Source organism: Panthera pardus, unplaced genomic scaffold, assembly GCF_024362965.1.
Source record: "Panthera pardus isolate Hobbes unplaced genomic scaffold, ASM2436296v1 HiC_scaffold_21, whole genome shotgun sequence".
Lineage (NCBI taxonomy): Eukaryota > Metazoa > Chordata > Mammalia > Carnivora > Felidae > Panthera > Panthera pardus.
Window position 1 is genome coordinate 27,732,289 of NW_026526777.1, and position 17,704 is coordinate 27,749,992.

A 17,704-nucleotide genomic window follows, 5' to 3' on the forward strand; every position below is an offset into this window, starting at 1 on the left:
ACTAGCCTCTGATCTTGACCTTCCTCAGTTGTGCACTGGGAGTAATCAGTGACAACCACATAAGGGAATTGTGATGATTCAATAGGTTTGTTTCTAAAGCACTCAAACACGGTATTTGCCACATAGTAAATAGTTGCAATGATTAGAACAGATAGCAATTAAAGTCTGGAAGCATCTTTTTCCAACACCAAAAAGGTACATGTCCCTTTAAGTAGTCTCTTGTTGAAGTAACTAATGTAGATAAAACTTGCTGATGTATATAGCCTGGCCCAGATTCCCTTCGCATTGCCTCCAGAAATGTTCCCGTTCATTCAGAAGACCAAAGTCAAATCTCAGCAAACTACATGGTATGGTCAACTTTAATGGCTTATTTACCCAGATTTTACTCAATATTTAAGGGAAGCCCAAAGACCAGGTGAGTATGAAGAGAGAGGATTTGTCACGTCCCAGTGAGTGACCCTGTCACAAAGCCAGCGGACACCTAACCACTCAAGTAATGAATGAGGCGCTTGCGCAGTAGAACCCAGAGCGAGCGAGGGGGGAAGGACGCATGCGCAGAGGGGGGCGGGTAGTGACCGTGCGCTCCCCACCCCGTCTCTGAAAGCCGCGCCCGCGCAGTTCCGAAAAAGCCCGCAGAGACAGCGCCTGCGCGGTCGTGGCCGAGGAAGCTGTGGCGGTAGCGGCGATGGAACCAGCTGAGCCGCTGAACGAGTTAGTGTCAGCCGAGGGCCGAAACCGGAAGGCGGTGCTGTGCCAACGCTGTGGCTCCCGAGTGCTGCAGCCAGGGACCGCTCTCTTCTCCCGCCGACAGGTAGGGAGGCAGGTTGGAGGCGGTTCACCCCCGCACGCTTTCCCAGGGGGCCGAGGTGGCTCGTGTCCCAGACCCCGCGCGCGTTTCCGGAGGCCGCGCCCCTCGTCGCGTCCAGGCTCCGCCTGAGGCTGCCCCCGCCGGAGTTGGGCGGCGGGAGCGCTGCCGGGACCCGGCCCCTGGCCCCCGGCCCCCGGCCCCCAGCCCCAGCCCCAGCCCCAGCCCCGCCCTAGGTCTGGGCCGGCTAGTCACCCGGTCGCCGCGGGCGCGGGGCGCGCTGGACGCTGCTCCTCCGCGTGCGGTGCAGGGCTGCGGCAAGGCGCCGGCTTCCTAGGGCCCGGCGCCTCGGGACACGGGCAGCCCTTCCAGCTCCACCCTGCGGACTGGCCCGCATCACACCGCTCTCACCGGTGTCCTTTCTGATGGGCTCCTCGCCGCCCCAAAAAGAGCTCCAGAACCGACTTTAGTGTAGGGGATGTGACAGATGACTGTCGTAACCTACACGCTTTACCAAGGTACTGGGTGGAACGCAGTTTCTCCAACGAATCAGATTTCCAGTGGGACAGACGGCTCAAGTCCTGAAATCATTTTTGAAGGGAGATTTCATTTTTATTTTAATCTTTTATTTCCTTCAAGTTAGATATTTTTATATTCTTCATGCTGCCATCACCCCAAAAGGGGAAAGTTGAAAACTTTTTTTTTTTTTATTTTACTAAACTTTTTCTTGAGGGGTAACAATAACCTCAGGAAAGTGCAGAGTGTAATCTCATTTCAGCCATGTGCATACCCTCACTCAAAATTGTCTCCAAAAATATGCTGTGTCCTCATGACCTATCATATTGGGAATTAGGTTTCAACATAAGAATTTGGGAGGAACACAGTCTATAACAGGGTGCTACTGGCATCTAGTAAGGTAGAAGCCAGGGATGCGGCTTAGCATCCTGCAATGCATTAGACAGCAACCCCCGTCCCCTGGTCCTGCAACAGACTTCTTCTCCATCCCAGGAGGTCAGCAGTACCAAGACGGAAATCATGGCCTAAAGACTGCAAAGCACACTCACATCTGTAATCTCAGTTGATCTTATGAAATTATTAGTATTTCTACCACTGGCCTATGAGGTCCTAGATCCTATCCACTTGTGTATCTCCTACACTTAGATTGTGCCCATAAGTAAGAACTTAATAGATACTTAGATGTAAGTAAATCAGTGAACAAAAGCTATTAGCCCAGTGTAAATAATGGGTTAGCATGGGTGGAATGGATTAGTATGTCACTGTTGGTGCAGCATGTGTTAAAAAGGCCTATAATTGGTTTCCCATATAAAACGTTCATACCCTTTAGCTCGGTACTTCTTGAAATCTTACCTGAAGTCTGTGACAGAGGAATTTATAATGAAGCTGAACAGAGGTGGAGGGGACAGCAGTGTGATGTTTCAGTGTTGTTAGAGAAAGCGCAGTATGTGTGAAGAACTGCAAAGTTCAACTTGGCGGGGCCTAGCTAGACAGTTCTCATTTGGGGTCTTTCATGTGCAGTCAGAAGGGTCATTTGAAACGCTCTCTACCGTCACGTGTCTGCTTGTGGCCTGGGAAGACTCAGACACCTGAGCACTGAAATAGGCTCTGGGGGCACGTTGGTCTTTCGGTGGCTCTCTCCCCAAGGTCTCTCCATGTGATGCCTGGAGGGTACCTGGAGGTATTCAGAGAAGCTGGAATTCTCATATAGTAGCTGAAGGCTCCTAGAGCAAGTGTACCCAGAGAAACCAGCCAAAACGGCATGGCCTTTTCTGACCTACCTGTCACTTCCACTGCACTTGATTCCATTGAGGCCGTCACGGTGGCTCGCCCAGACCCAAGGTGAGAGACGTGGAGTCTATGTCTTGGAAGGACTGTCAAATAATTTGTGGACATGTTTTAAAACCACCACAAGGGGCGCCTGGTGGCTCAGTCGGTTGGGCATCCGACTTCGGCTCAGGTCGTGATCTCGCAGTCCGTGGGTTCGAGCCCCACATCTGGCTCTGTGCTGATGGGGAGCAAGGGGGGGTGGGGGTGGGGCTGCCTGAGATTCTCTCTCTCTGCTCCTCCCCTGCTGGCTTGCTCGCTCTCTCTCTCTCCCCCTCCCCCCCCCTCCCTCTGCCTCTCTCTCTCCCTCCCTCTCTCCCTCCCTTTCACATTCGATTTTGGCTCAGGTCATGACCTCACAGTTTGTGGGTTCAAGCCCCACATCGGGCTCTGTGCTGACAGCACAAAGCCTGCTTGGGGTTCTCCTCTCCCTCTCTTTCTGCCCCTCCCCCGCTCACTCACTTGCACACATGAACTCTCTCAGAAAAAATAAGTAAACTTAAAAAAATAAAGGGTACTGTTAACAGTTATTGAAAAAGCAAAGAGTTCCACTGAGAATCTCACCGAGTTGTGGTATTCTACTTATCTCTGAGGAGCCAGTCCAGGATTAGGGTACAGCCTGGAGTCCGGAGTAGTTAACCCACCTGGTCAGGGATGGAACTGGCAACTTTGTCCCCCAACCGGCTGACGTAGCAGCCTCAAATTAGCATTAATTCCTTGATTTTCACCCCAGTAGTCTATCTAGAAAGCCTAATTCTATTCTAAATGTTACATTCCAAAACTTGACCCTGCAATAGCTCTGGGCACTGCAGTGAATGGGTTGACTTCCATACACCTGCACATACAGTGTGCATATATGTAGGTCTAGTCTTGTGGATCTGACTTACGGGATTTCAATAAAAATGGGAATGTTGAGAAAGAGAGGGACCAGCACCCAGTAGGACCCCTTGAATGAATGGTTAATAGTATTTCCCTTAAATCACTAATCAAGGCTGCTGAGGCGCTGTTCTGCATTATAAATGGGAACTGTGGGAAGGAAGCTGGTTCTCCTTTGTTGGATGTGTCCTAAGGGCTAATGCTTAGCAAGTCTTTTTCTCCCCTTAACATTTCACTCCCCTTACATTTAGTTAAGATGTTGATTTCACACCTACAATATGGCCCAGAAATATTTTTAGGGAAATTTAGGCCCACAGAAAGCTACCGCTAGGATTGGAATCCAGGTTTCCTGGTTTCTGAATTTTGATTCCTCTTCGCCTCTGCTTGTTCCAGTTTTTCACTTAGTGTAAAACAAAGCATTTGGGGGTTCATTTAAACATCAGATGGGCAAAAAGAGTGACTGGAATGACAGTGTAACAGGAGGAGGAACTGTTCTATTTTATGATGTCCTCAGCTGATGTCTCAGGTGACACAGCGCAAGGTACTGCACAGATACCTGTTTTAGTAAACCAGGTGCTCGGAAGATGGGGAGTAAAAAAGCTCTGGATCAGTGCTCTCTCCTCCCTATTAGGGACACCTACTGGCTACAGTATGGCCAGAAGTGCAAACTCTGGGGTATTTAATACACGGTAGCATCTCTTGTGATTCCCTAACTAGCATTCAAGGAGAGGCTTCCTCATCCCTACCGAAGCATTTCCCTTTTATTTTGGAATAATGTCAGTCCAGTTAGGGTTTGTTTTTGTTTTTGTTTTGTTTTTTTAGTTAAAAAAATTGGTGCAGGGGGAAGGGCCTGGGTCGGCTCAGTCAGTTAAGCATCCAACTGTATCTCAGCTGAGGTCTTGATTTCAGGGTCATGAGCTCAAGCCTCACATTGGGCTCCACGCTTGGTCGTGAATCCTCCTTAAAAAAAAACAAAAACATCAAAAAATAATTTTTTTTTTTTTTTTTTGCTTTTATTTTGATTGCTAATGCCAGACTAGCTCACTGAGGCCATCCTATGTTATTAGAGTTTGGGGTTGCATTAGAAACATATCATGGGTTCAGAGAAAGAGGAACCCTTTTACACTGCTGGTGGGAATGTAAACTGGTGCAGCCAGTCTGGAAAACAGTATGGAGGTTTCTCCAAAAATTAAAAATAGAACTACCCTATTACCCAGCAATTGCACTACTAGGCATTTATTCAAAGGATACAAAAATGCTGATTCAAAGGGGCACTTGCACCCCAAAGTTTATAGCAGCACTATCACAATAGCCAAATTATGGAAAGATCCCAGATGTCCATTGACTGACAAATGGATAAAGAAGATGTGGGGGGTGTGTGTGTGTGTGTGTGTGTGTGTGTGTGTGTGTGTGGAATATTACTGAGCAATCAAAAAGAATGAAATCTTGCCATTTGCAACAATGTAGATGGAACTAGAATGCATTATGCTAAGCGAGATAAGTCAGTCAGAGAAAGACAAATATCATATGATTTCACACATGTGTGGAATTCAAGAAACAAAACAGATGAACACGGGGGAAGGGAAGTGAAAAGATAAAAACAGGGAGACAAACCATAAGAGACTCTTAAATACAGAGAACAACTGAGGGTTGCTGGTGGGGTGTCGGGGGGGGGGGATGGGCTAAATGGACAATGGGTATTAAGGAATGCACTTGTTGGGATGAGCACTTGGTTTTATGTATAAGTGATAAATCACTAGATTCTATTCCTGAAACCATTAATACGCTATATGTTAACAAACTTGGATTTAAATTTAAAAAAAAAATGATAGTAGGTACGTTGAAATTTAATGCCAGAGGGGAAAAAAAAGTAAATTGTTACCTATGAAGAAAAAACTTACGAGAAAGAAACAGCCATAGACTACTACTTGGCTTTGTAGCAAATATTTTCATAGTCATAATAAAGTAAGAACTGAAAAGTGTTTCATAGGGTGGAAAATAAGTGTATTGGCAGTAGCCATGACGATGAGAGCAGAGGAGTAACAAGCTTTGCTGTATGTATCTTGCAGTACTGTGGGGCTGCTAAAGGTGTGTGAACTAACCATATGGAAGAAATTAAAGGGTGTGTGTGTGTGTGTGTACATACATGCGCGTGTGCCAGAGGCTTTCTCGTAGTGATTGGGAAGGCATGTTGATTTGTGGGTACAAGGATCCTTGGGATGCTATTCCGAATTCTAGAACTAGATTTTCCTTGTTAATGTTCTTTTGTAAGATAAATCCAGCACATACCTTACAGTGATGGAATAGAGCAAAGCCAGGTATCCTGTACTTATTCTTTTGACAAATTTTTGAGTTCCTGCTCTATACCAGTTATTACTCTAGGCACTGGGGATATAGTAGTGAACAGGAAAGGTAAGCTCCTTCCTTTCCTGGGGCTTACATTTTAGTGGAGGGAGACCCACGGTAAATAAGCCAATACATTAAGTTCAGAGAATGGTAAGTAGAAAATAAAGAGGTAGTGGCATAAGGAGACTTTGGGGGTGATGAATATGCTTGGTGTCTTGCTGGTAATGATCTATGGGTAGATGTCTGGGCCAAAATGTTTCAAATTGTATACTTTAAGTATTGTGCAGTATATGTGTCAACTATACCTCAGTAAAGCCATATAAAAAAATATAGGGACGCTTGGGTGGCTCCGTTGGTTAAGTGACCAGCTCTTGGTTTCAGCTTAGGTCATCATCTCACGCTTCGTGAGTTCAAGCCCCACGATTGGTCTCCATGCTGACAGTGTGGAGCCTGCTTGAGATTCTCTCTCTTCTCCCGCCCTCTCCCACTCGATCTCGCTCTCAAAATAGTTAAGTAAACTTTGAAAAGTATAAAATAAAACATAGTGGGCAGTATGGGAAGCTAATTCAGATTGTTTGGTTAGAGAAGACCTCCCGAAGAGGTTACGTTTGAGCTGAAATTCACGAAGGAACCGGCCTTGCCAGGATCTGAGGGCAGAGCACACTTACCCTGTTTGAAGAAGGCAAGGCCAGTGTGGCTGGAGGGAGATTAGGAACAGGCAGGGCCTTATGGATCATGGTAAGGATAGCAGTGAAGCCAGTTGAAAACGGCATGTTACCTCTTTAACGCCTCGTAAGAATCAGGGCACGGACTAGAGGCAACAGAGTAGCTGCCCAGCATCCTCATCCGTCAATGATCGGGCTCCTCATTTTGTTTTCATTCCGAGAAAGTGCTAGGGAGCAGTGTAATGTGTGAGTGGAATGGGGGTGATGACGTGACTGGCCAGTCAGCTCTTGCATTCTTTGTGTTCTTTTCCACTGCAGCTTTTCCTTCCCTCCATGAGAAAGAAACCAGCTCTGGCTGATGGCAGCAATCCTGACGGCGAGCTTCTCCAGGAGCACTGGCTGGTTGATGACATGTTCATCTTTGAGAACGTGGGCTTCACCAAGGACGTGGGCAACATCAAGTTTCTGGTGTGCGCAGACTGTGAAATCGGACCAATTGGCTGGCATTGCCTAGATGACAAGAACAGTTTCTATGTGGCCTTGGAACGGGTTTCCCATGAGTAACTGAGGGGAGGGGGACTCAGCTCCACCCCCAGCTCTAAAGGCTCCTCCCCTCAAGAACTGGCATTTAACCTGATGTAATTGCCCTGCTGCCGCCTTCTCGGTACTAATGTAAATTATGAGTATCAACATGTCCGGTTGAACAGAGGGCTAATCCTGCTTCCTTAAAGCCTCAAGTGCATGCCTCATGCATCACTCATCCTGCATCCCAACATCTCCTAACCTTCCTTTTCCCCCAGTTGCAGGACACTGGGACACGGCCACAAATGTGCTCTCATCCCTGGCGTCCTGCCCCGGGCTCCCTGACCCTGGGCTCCCTTGTTTCGTGTTCTGTAACAGCAGCATTCATCCTGTTGTCCAAGATGACACATGACAGCTGATGCCCGTGCTGATAGCTGAAACTCCACCTTTTTCTCTCTCATTCAAGAAAGCATACAAGTGTCTGCGAGTGACTTGGTTGTATGGCTAACTGTATCTACAGTAATTTATTCTTTTTAAAAGTGTAGCATTTACAGACATTAGTATTTAAACTACTAATCAGAAACACATTACTTTGGACACCCCTCTAATACCATGTTTGACAGCTGAGCCTCTAGGCCGATAGTGACTTTTTATTGTGAAGATGAATATGGCCCCTCTTCCCCTCAAATCTTGATATGGCTTCTCTTTATATTAGCCTGTGAGTTGAGAATCAGATTTTCAACCCTATCTGGCAGCCACCCCAAGGAAAACTCAGCCCTGGCTTAGAATCACAGTGGAGGATGTGGGATATAGGAGGGACAGGCCTTTGCCATATTATACATGACTTTATAGGTTTGCCTTATTTGGACAAGTAACTTTTCCTTTGTTCTTAGCAAAGGAATCCATCTATCTAATGGGTAGTGTCGTCATTTACCGAACCTACTAAGCATGGTCCTCACAGAGTTTTGGTTCATTTGGAATGTCTGTACCAACCCAGAACAAACTTTCCATCCAAATGCCACTATTTCTATAGCTGTAGCGTTGCTCTAATAGTTCAGTGTTAGCAGACTTGTTTAACTCTTCAATATGATTGTCAGTTCTGTCCTCTCTCTTCTGAAGTGACTCAACTTTAGAAGGAGTCTCTCTGACCAGATCTCGGGCATCCTCCCATCAGCCCTACCTGGAAGATGGAGGAGACCCTAGAATTGACATAAGGACTAAACGGAAACCTTCCAGTTTAGAGCCCATCCTTCTGTATCTGTTTTCTGCTTGCTTCCTCCTTCTTTCTCCCCAGAACTTTTCTAAGGGCTCCCCAACTAAAGTGTGGGCCTTGGGCATGGTTTGCAACCAACCTACTCCTCTAGAAAGGTGGCTTCCTTCCCCAGTCATAGCCTCGGTGAGATCTAGTTGAAAATGAGAGAACAGTTTTCTAGACAGTCAAAGGTCCATGATTACGGCATGTGCAGAAAAACAACTGTGAGAATTACCCACTCAGGTCTGAAGGAACAAAACCAGGTAGATGCCTCTGGGGGCATGTCGCCCCTCCTGCCACAAGCCAAAACCTAAGCAAGGCAGTTTTTTAAATTAGGCTTTCACTTTTCTTTCCTTTTTTAATCACAGAAATAGTACACATTTGTTGCAGATAAATACAAAAATGGGTATAAAGATTTTTTTAATCACTCCTATTTCCACCATCCAGAGATTGCCTATGGTAATGTGGTATATATCCTCAGTGTTTTTCTATATGTATATATAAACATGTATGGTTTTTAAAAACAGATATGAGATCATACTGTGCTCTTTTATAACTTGCCTTTTCCATTTAACAAAATACTGACTTCCCATTTTAACAGATAACCGTCCATGGCCACCCTTGTTTTTAGTATTCCATTGTCATTTCTGTAATCTATCTAAACAATCCCCTATTAGTCTCCAGTTTCTTATAAACGGTGTGATACAACATACAACTTTAAAGTTAAATCTGTATACACATTTGTAATTATTTCCTTGGCATACATTATTAGAAGCAGAATTGCAAGGTATGCATGTTTTCAAGGATTTGGTCTGTTGACACATACTCTTCAGAAACAGCTGTAATTCACCCCCCTCCAGCAGTGTAAAAGAGCACTCATTTCTCTGAAACCTTCCTAACATGGGGTATTATGAAAAGATATTTTGCCACTTTAATAGAAAAAGTAGTATTCATGTTTTAATTTGCATTTCTTGTATTTTTAATGAAATTTTTAGATACTGATCATTTGTATTTTTTTTTTTTTAGAAAATTGTCAAACGTTACCACAGTAGCCAAAAATATCAAATTGTTATTCTGCCTTTTCGGTATAATTTGAAAGGAATAAAGGCATTGAAACAGTAGAAATTAGATTCCTGTATGTCCTTGGGAAGAATACACAATTTGAAAAAGCAGAGGAGAGCTGAAAACTGAACCTCAGGCTTTATTGTGAGGTCTGTCAACTAATTAATTGATCACTTAGTGTCTGCTATAAAATGGGAATGTCATCTCTTTGGTCCCTCACACATAATAGGCTCTCAGTAAAGACTTGGGAAATCCGTTAACCGCTTTGTCATAGGTAGATGGAAGTAACCCATGCTTGCTGCTAGGAGTTTAGACACTGCAGTTCCTGTTAGAGCAAAGGATTTTTCCAAGGCCTAATTGTTTCTACAAAATTCTTTTCTAACAAAAGAGTTGGACAGTGGCGTACTGGCATTTTACATATTGTTCCTATGCCACGTACGTGGCTACTCAAGTGACTCTAACATATAACTAATGAGGACTTTTGTTCCCGATAATGGTGGACAGGTACATTTTTTTAAGTTTATTCATTGATTTATTTTGAGAGAGAGCAAGTGGGGGAGGGGCAGAGAGAATCCCTCCCGAGGAGACTCTGTGCTGTCAGCGCAGAGCCCGATGCAGGGCTCCAACCCACGCAACTGTGAGATCGTGACCTGAACTGAAACCAAGTCAGACACTTGACTGAGCCACCCAGGTGCCCCTGGTGGGTTGGTAATTTAGACTCACTATCCCACCGAGGGCAGTTAGAAAGGCTGGACAAAATATTTAAAGCATCCAAAGTCAGGGCGCCTGGGTGGTTCAGTTGGTTGAGTGACCGACTCTTGATTTCAGCTCAGGTCATGATCCCAGGGTCACGGGATTGAGTCCCATGTTGGGCTCTGCACTGAACATGGAGCCTGCTTGAGATTCTCCCTCCCTCCCTCCCTCCCTCCCTCTCTTTCTCCCTCCCTCCTTCCCTCTCTGCCCTTCTCCCTCACTCATTCTCTCTCCCTCTGCCCCTCTCCTTCGCTCATTTTCTCTCTCTCTCTCTCTAACCAAACGCATCAAAGAACATTTGTTTGAAGGATTACTGGGCTAGGACCACTGAGAAGAAGGTGACCCTGGCAGGTGGGCTTGGTGTTAAGGACCAGCGCTCTCTTGGGGGCATTTGCCAAATGTGAAGGGGGCACTTCAGAGGCTGGTGGGTGATTGTGACCGGCTTTTGGAAGTAGGGGTCTGTGCCGGTCAAAGAGTGGTAGACCCGGTCAGTGTTCCTCAGTTTGGGTTGAGGTCCTCAGTCCTTTGCACCCCAGGAATAGGAGTGAACCAGAAGGAGGAAATTGAAAGGCTCTCTCTGGACTGCGGCTTGGTTTCCAATGATCTCAATCCTTGAAATTAGATTAAGTTGATCCCAAAGTGGTAGTTTCCCCACACCCTTGGCATAAGCAAACAAAAACGCTCTCTGGAGGAAAATACCATCATCCTAAACTTCGACTTGTTTCTATAAGTAATTTTGTTAATACAATATCCTGAACACAATAAAATGTAACCAAGCATATGAGTCAAGATATTAAGAAAACCAGTGAAATAAGAGACCATGGAAAGTGGCCCACAGAGGCTGCAGACAGTGGAACCACCAAACACTATAAAATAATTGCTTACTCTGTTCGAGGAGATAAACCAGTTTGAGGAATTTCAACAGATACCTGGGCACGTGAAAAAATACGAATTGTAGAATTTTTAAAAATCCAATAACCAAAATTAAGAATTCAGTGGAAGTTTTTAGCAGCAGATTATGCACAGCTGAAGAGAGAACTAGAAAACTGGGAGCTAGGAATAATTTGTTGTTGCTTTTCAACATTTATTTATTTTTGAGAGAGGCAGAGCACGAGCAGGGAGGGGCAGAGAGAGAGGGAGACACAGAATCCAAAACAGGATCCATGCTGGGCTGTTAGCACATAGCCCGACGCGGGGCTCGAACCCATGAACCACGAAATCATGCCCTGAGCCGAAGTTGGATGCTTAACTGACTGAGCTACCCAGCCACCCCGGAATATTTCTAACAGATCTGCAAGACCTAAACACAGTTATACAACATTACTGAGAGATACTAAAAGGAAACAAACTTACAGGGGCCAGAAAACTATAGCCCACAGGCCAAGTCCACTCAAGACAGCATCTGATTTATAGACAGTCAGGAGTCTGCCACCTAAGAATGGTTTCGGGGCACTTGGGTGGCTCAGTGGGTTAAGTGGCTGACTTCAGCTCAGGTCATGATCTCACAGCTCGTGAGTTCAAGCCTCACATGGGGCTCTGTGCTGACAGCTCAGAGCCTGGAGCCTGCTTCGTATTCTGTGTCTCCCTCTCTCTCTGCCCCTCCCCCACTCATGCTCTGTGTCCCTCTCTCTCAAAAATAAATGAAGATTAAAGAAAATTTTTTAAAAAAAGAATGTTTTTTACCTTTTTAAATGGTTGTATAAGTATCTATCTAATATCCCCAATTTTACTTCTTATCCCACAAAGCCTAAAATATTAACCAGTCTTTTAAGAAAAAAGATTACCAGGGGCACCTGGGTGGCTCAGTCAGTTAAACGTCCGACTTTGGCTCAGGTCATGATCTCTCAGTTCATGGGTTCGAGTCCTGCGTTGGGCTCTGTGCTGACAGCTCAGAGCCTGGAGACTGCTTTGGATTCCGTGTCTCCCTCTCTCTCTGTTCCTCCCCTGTGCACGCTTTCTCTCTCTCTCTCTCTCTCTCTCTCTCTCTCTCTCTCTCTCTCTCTCTCTCAAAAATAAATAAAGATGAAAAAGTAATAATAATTAAAAGAAAAAAGATTGCCAAGTATTGACTAATTTTGTAAAGACGCCAACTTTTCTCCAAACTGATGTGTAAGTTTAATAAAATCCTAATGAAATACCCAACATTTCATGAAATTCAACAAACTGATTCTAAATGTGCCATGAAAAGGCAGAGGACTGAGGCTAGCCAAGACCGCCACGGAGAAAAACAAAATGGGAGAAATTCTCTACTGGATAGACCTCTATTTGTCACAAGAATGAACAAACAGGCTAGCGGAACAAAAAGGCTCAGAAACAGACCCGTGCGTGTGGCTACTTGATTTGTGACCAAGGCAGGGGTGATGACTTACAGGGTGGTGTGGGGAGGGCTCCTGCAGTGTTGGAAATGCTCTATCTATCTCCTTTTAACCTGGACGGCGGCTATGTGAGGAACTCGTAAGCTATACATCGTTTGTGAGCTTTTCTGAATATATGCTGTATTCTCATAACAAAAAAGCTTCTGAAAGATTGGAACTAACTGATCCTATCCAACCCTTACTTTCCTAAACATTAGTTCTTCCCTTCAGAATGGGATGGCATTTCTTTTCTGTTACCTCCTAGATCTATACACATGTAATACTGAAACCCTTGACTCTACTTACCTCTAAGGAAGATAAATTCTAGAAGTGTAGGGACCAGGCATATCCTATTTACTATTCTACCCTCGGTGCCTGGCCCCATGTCTGCCACATTTTAATAGTTTGATGAATGCTCGTTAAGGGAATTTAAAATAAACTCCACTAAATGCTGTATCATTTTAGCGGGACTAATTTAAAGTGGTTCACGCAGATGTTTTTTAATGGAGGGATCAGAGTGAATTATATTTCTGATGCAGTGAATAACAGTGGATTACAAATTAGGTGCTGCACCTTTTTTCCAGGGCTTTTTGACAAAGACCGTGAAAACACGTGATACAGGATCGTGTACAGAGTAAGTACATCTACGTGGTCATGACCTCGTCTAAGTCTGCATGGAGTAAGACAATAAAGGTGTTAACTTCAGTAGTGCCAATCTGTCCATTGTGACCAAGGTTTCTTTACTGAATACAGTGGACTCTAACCCAAATATAAATATATTTGAAATAGTGATCTTCAGTGTTATTTGTGGAAATTACACAAACCAACCTTTCTCGGCAATATGCTTCCTTCCCGCGCACAAATTAAAATTGGTTCTCTTGGGGGCGCCTGGGTGGCTCAGTGGGTTAAGCGGCCGACTTCTGCTCAGGTCATGATCTCGAGGTCCGTGAGTTCGAGCCCCGCGTCGGGCTCTGTGCTGACAGCTCAGAGCCTGGAGCCTGTTTCAGATTCTGTGTCTCCCTCTCTCTGACCCTCCCCCGTTCATGCTCTGTCTCTCTCTGTCTCAAAAATAAATAAACGTTAAAAAAAAAATTAAAATTAAAAAAATAAAAATAAAAATAAAATTGGTTCTCTTGTAAGGTATTTGGATTTATTTCTATTATCTAGACGGCTGCAAAGTTTAGATTCTTTTTCTAATTTTTTGTCATCCTTTTCTAATCACAAGAGTGGTTAGAGAATTAAATTCCTGGAATATGTGTCTAAATGTCAGGATTTAATGGGGCGCCTGGGTGGCTCAGTCAGTTAGGAGGCCGACTTTGGCTCAGGTCATAATCTCATGGTTCATGAGTTCGAGCCCCGTGTCGGGCTCTGTGCTGAAAGCTCGGAGCCTGGAGCTTGCTTCAGAATCTGTGACTCCCCCTCTCTCTGTCCCCAGCTCATGCTCTGTCTCTGTCTCTCAAAAAATAAACGTTAAGAAAACATTTTTTTTAATGTCAGAATTTAAGGTTAAGTGGTAAGGGTCCACCAAATTCACTTCAAATCTATTCAAACTTAGAATTCACTTTGCCTCATATAGAAACAATGTCATCCAGGCACCTGGGGGAGGCCCAGTCGGTTGAGCTTGAGCTTCTTGAGTTTGGCCTTCCAACTCTTGATTTCAGCTCCAGTCATGACCCCAGAGTCATGAGATCGAGACCCGCATTGGGCTCCATGTTGAGCATGGAGACTGAATAAGATATTCTCCCCCTCTGCCCCTCTCGGCAGCTCATGCTCTCGCTCTCAAATAAAAAATAATAAAATTTAAAAATTTTTAAAAAGAAACAATGTTAGGGGGCACCTGGGTGGCGCAGTCGGTTAAGTGTCCGACTTCAGCCAGGTCACGATCTCGCGGTCTGTGAGTTCGAGCCCCGCGTCAGGCTCTGGGCTGATGGCTCGGAGCCTGGAGCCTGTTTCCGATTCTGTGTCTCCCTCTCTCTCTGCCCCTACCCAAAGCATAGTATTTCAATAAGCAGTTCTAATTTGGGATGTCATGAACAAGTCCTCTGCTATGATTAGATCGGGGTGCTCCAAATTCCAGACCTGGTGACCCCAGACAGTCTTTTTTTCAGGTTGGGGGCCAGGATGAGCCGTGACCTGGGGGAACAGTGAGGAGACAATGTGGGCTAGGAACACTTATGGTCCTCAGGAGGTGAGGGGAGAGTGCTCAACTCCTGTAGGTTTATACATTATCCCTTCCCCACTTTGTCCTGGATGGCTTCTGGTATGAGATGTGAAATAGGGATTGGGTGGAAATGGAGGTTCCATCCTAGGGAGCTGTTGCCCCAGTCAAAGAGGAGGTAAATTTCAAGATAATAGGGAGGAAAAACTGAGCTCATGGAGGCACCCAACCTCAGCAACTTTGCTAGCATGACCATCAATTGTTAAGTAATTCAGTCATTTGAAAGCCAGGTACTGCCTGTACAGTATTGGCACTAGCCCAAGAATGAATGGCCCTAGTGTCTTCCTGCCTACCCTGATTTCACCACTGCATGAACAGGACATTCTTGCTCCCACAAAGCCTCTCCATCTTGTCGGCCCCTCCCTTGCACAGACGGACGGGAGTTGTCCTTTCAATTCACTGTCATTTGATTCTACGTGGTAGGGCAGAGGGAGTACATATGGGGAAAAATGCAGGCTTATCAAGCATCTTTAGATGGCTTGAAACCTAGAAGCGACCATAGCCTTTCCCTCCAAACGTTAGAATATCTTAAATCCCTGAAGAACTGTGTGAAAATGGTGTGTCTGCAATGGCACTAAAGTTGAGATCAGCAGGGTGACTGCTGAGAGAGTCACTGGGTGGCTCAGTCGGTTAAGCTTCCGACTTCAGCTCCCGTCGTGATCTCACGGTTTGTGGGTTCGAGCCCTGCATCGGGCTCTGTGCTGACAGCTCAAAGCCTGGAGCCTGCTTCAGATTCTGTGTCTCCCTCTCTCTCTCTTTGCTCCTCCCCCATTCGCTCTCCATCTCTGTCTCTCTCTCAAAAATAAATTAAAAAAAAAAAAAAAAAAAAAGAAAAGAAATTTAAAATGAAAGAAATTCAAATACCTTATAAGAGACCAATTTTAATTTGTGCGCTGTAAAGAAGCATATTGCCAGGAAACGTTGGTTTGTGTGATTTCCACAATTAACACTGAGGATCACTGTTTCAAATATATTTATATTTGGGTTAGAGTCCACTTTATTCAGTAAAGAAATGGACATTTAAAAAAGTGTTTATTTATTTAGAGCAAGAAACCATGCGATCGGGGGAGGGGCAGAGAGAGAGGGAGAGAGAGCAAGCAGGCTCCATGCTCAGCGAGGAACCTGACTCAGGGCTCAGTCACGTGACCGTGACATCATGACCTGAGCGGAAATCAAGAGTCAGACACTTAATTGACTGAGCCACCCAGGTGCCCCTCCAAGGACATTTATTTATTCATGTATTGTTAATGTTTATTTATTTTAGAGACAGAGCACAAGTGGGGGAGGGGCAGAGAGAGCCGGAGACAGAATCTGAAGCAGGGTGCAGGCTCTGAGCTGTCAGCACAGAGCCAGACCCGGAGCTCGAACCCACGAACCATGAGATCATGACCTGAGCTGAAGTCAGACACCCAACCGACTGAGCCACTCAGGTGCCCCCAAGGGCATTTTTCACTGGCAGACACGACCAGCTGGTGAAACGAATTCCTAGTAGGGCAAGGCAAGGAAGAGATGGTATTGAGTTTATCACTTTTTTGAGTTTATGCCCAGATAGCTTCATTTTCATCACTGATATGCCCACATTCAGTGGGATGTAACATTTGACTTGTTTTGCTTGGGGCAGTGACAATGAATAATCATGCCTTAGCTTTGTATATACAAGGATTTTCAAAGTACTTATTTGAATGTTCACCCACACTCACCGTATCCCTTGACCAGAGACATCCACTTTAAAGCTGGCAGCCTCATAAAACACAAGGGTTGAGATCAAAGAACACTCTTCAGAGTTTGAAGTTAACCTTTGCACCCAGGATTTAAACCACCAAGCCACCTAAACAAGCATTTAGTTTCAAAATATTTCAGGGTACTGAATGACATGTCTAGAGTCTTGTGGAAAAAAAACAGGTGCAGGAATCCAGGGGGCAGCTGATCTGATGTCACACTGGTGAGTGACACAGTAACTTTGGGTCTTTCTGGGTTCTATCAACAGAAAGTCGTTACAGCTACAGATTTTTCTAAAGCAACAATTCGAGTCTCCTGGTCTGACTGGCATAATCTGGGTACAGTCACTTTTCCAGTGGGAGGTGAGAATAGGAGATGATAGATGCTTCGGGTTCCTCTGGAATGTGCTGAACAAATACTAAGGGTAATCATTGCGGGGAGTCCAGTCACTTGATAAAACCGAATGCCAGTTAATCCTCCCAAACTAGGAAATGGACTAATTTGTTCTGCTCAGGTATTTAGAAGTAAAACGTCCATCTCAGACAGCCAGGAAACAGCTTGGGAGAGGAAAAACTGTGTGTATGCCCCTTAGCAGGGAAACATACGAAACCACCACCAGGAAAAAAAGAAATACACCAGTAACATCTATGTATTGCCTAAAATACTGCTTATCACATCACCCCTCTGATCAATAATCCTCAAGGGTGCCCCATAGCCAGTGGAATTATGTGCAAACTCTTCAGAGTAACATTCAAGTCCCCACCTTGTTTTGCCATGTTCCCCCCACGAGTCCTCCTCAATCTGCTTTAGCCAGCCTGGACCCTTTGCTCTCTTGGTAATCTGAGTCACCTGACCTGGAGCGCTGGCCACAAAGGGAAGTAAACTTCAATTACCTGCGCCTGGAATGTTCTCTCCCACACCTGTCTGGCCAACCCTCCCCCACCCTAGCCGCATTTCCTCCCGCCTCAGAGCCTCCCGGTACCTGGTTCTCATCACAGTATCTTTCCTTCTCTAGCGGTTGCTGAGCTCATGTCGGCGCCACCGTCCGAGGCTTATGCACTTTTCGAACTAGGTCCGCCCCGTTCCCCGTGTAAAGACCTAAGGCAACAACGGAATAAGGGTATTGCTCCAGAGCTCCAACCTCTCAGATCCAGCACACGCCCCATAGAGAAAGAGAGGGTCGAGCAGACCTGGAGGACTCGGACGACCGAGGCTTTCCCTCCCTTTGGTTTTACAAACTGCCCAATGACCGGCTGCGGCGGGGATATTTCATAAGCTCCCGCCCAATAA

General features: G+C 45.4%; 1 protein-coding gene and 1 long non-coding RNA gene across 3 annotated transcripts; one reads left to right on the forward strand and one right to left on the reverse strand.

Moving 5' to 3' along the window:
* Positions 1-586: 586 nt before the first annotated feature.
* RABIF (RAB interacting factor) lies at positions 587-7,538 on the forward strand. The gene is made up of 2 exons (XM_019431857.2): positions 587-811; positions 6,853-7,538. Exons 1-2 carry the CDS (start codon positions 686-688, stop codon positions 7,096-7,098), a joined length of 372 nt encoding a protein of 123 aa, XP_019287402.1. The 5' UTR covers positions 587-685; the 3' UTR covers positions 7,099-7,538.
* LOC109256504 (uncharacterized) lies at positions 5,441-17,653 on the reverse strand. 2 transcript variants are annotated; one of them, XR_002075687.2, is made up of 3 exons: positions 17,605-17,653; positions 17,397-17,512; positions 5,441-7,044 (listed from the first exon to the last, which is right to left on the reverse strand). It is a non-coding gene; the product is annotated as an uncharacterized LOC109256504 (long non-coding RNA). The 2 variants fall into 2 exon arrangements; XR_008424580.1 differs by lacking the exon at positions 17,605-17,653 and having other exon boundaries at positions 17,397-17,598.
* Positions 17,654-17,704: the final 51 nt, after the last annotated feature.

What these genes read in the sequence shown, in the direction of transcription:
- RABIF (XM_019431857.2), top strand. Translation starts at nt 686, where the DNA reads ATGGAACCAGCTGAGCCGCTGAACGAGTTAGTGTCAGCCGAGGGCCGA. An exon ending in CTCTCTTCTCCCGCCGACAG is followed by an intron (nt 812 to 6,852) that starts GTAGGGAGGCAG and finishes TTTCCACTGCAG; the next exon opens with CTTTTCCTTCCCTCCATGAG.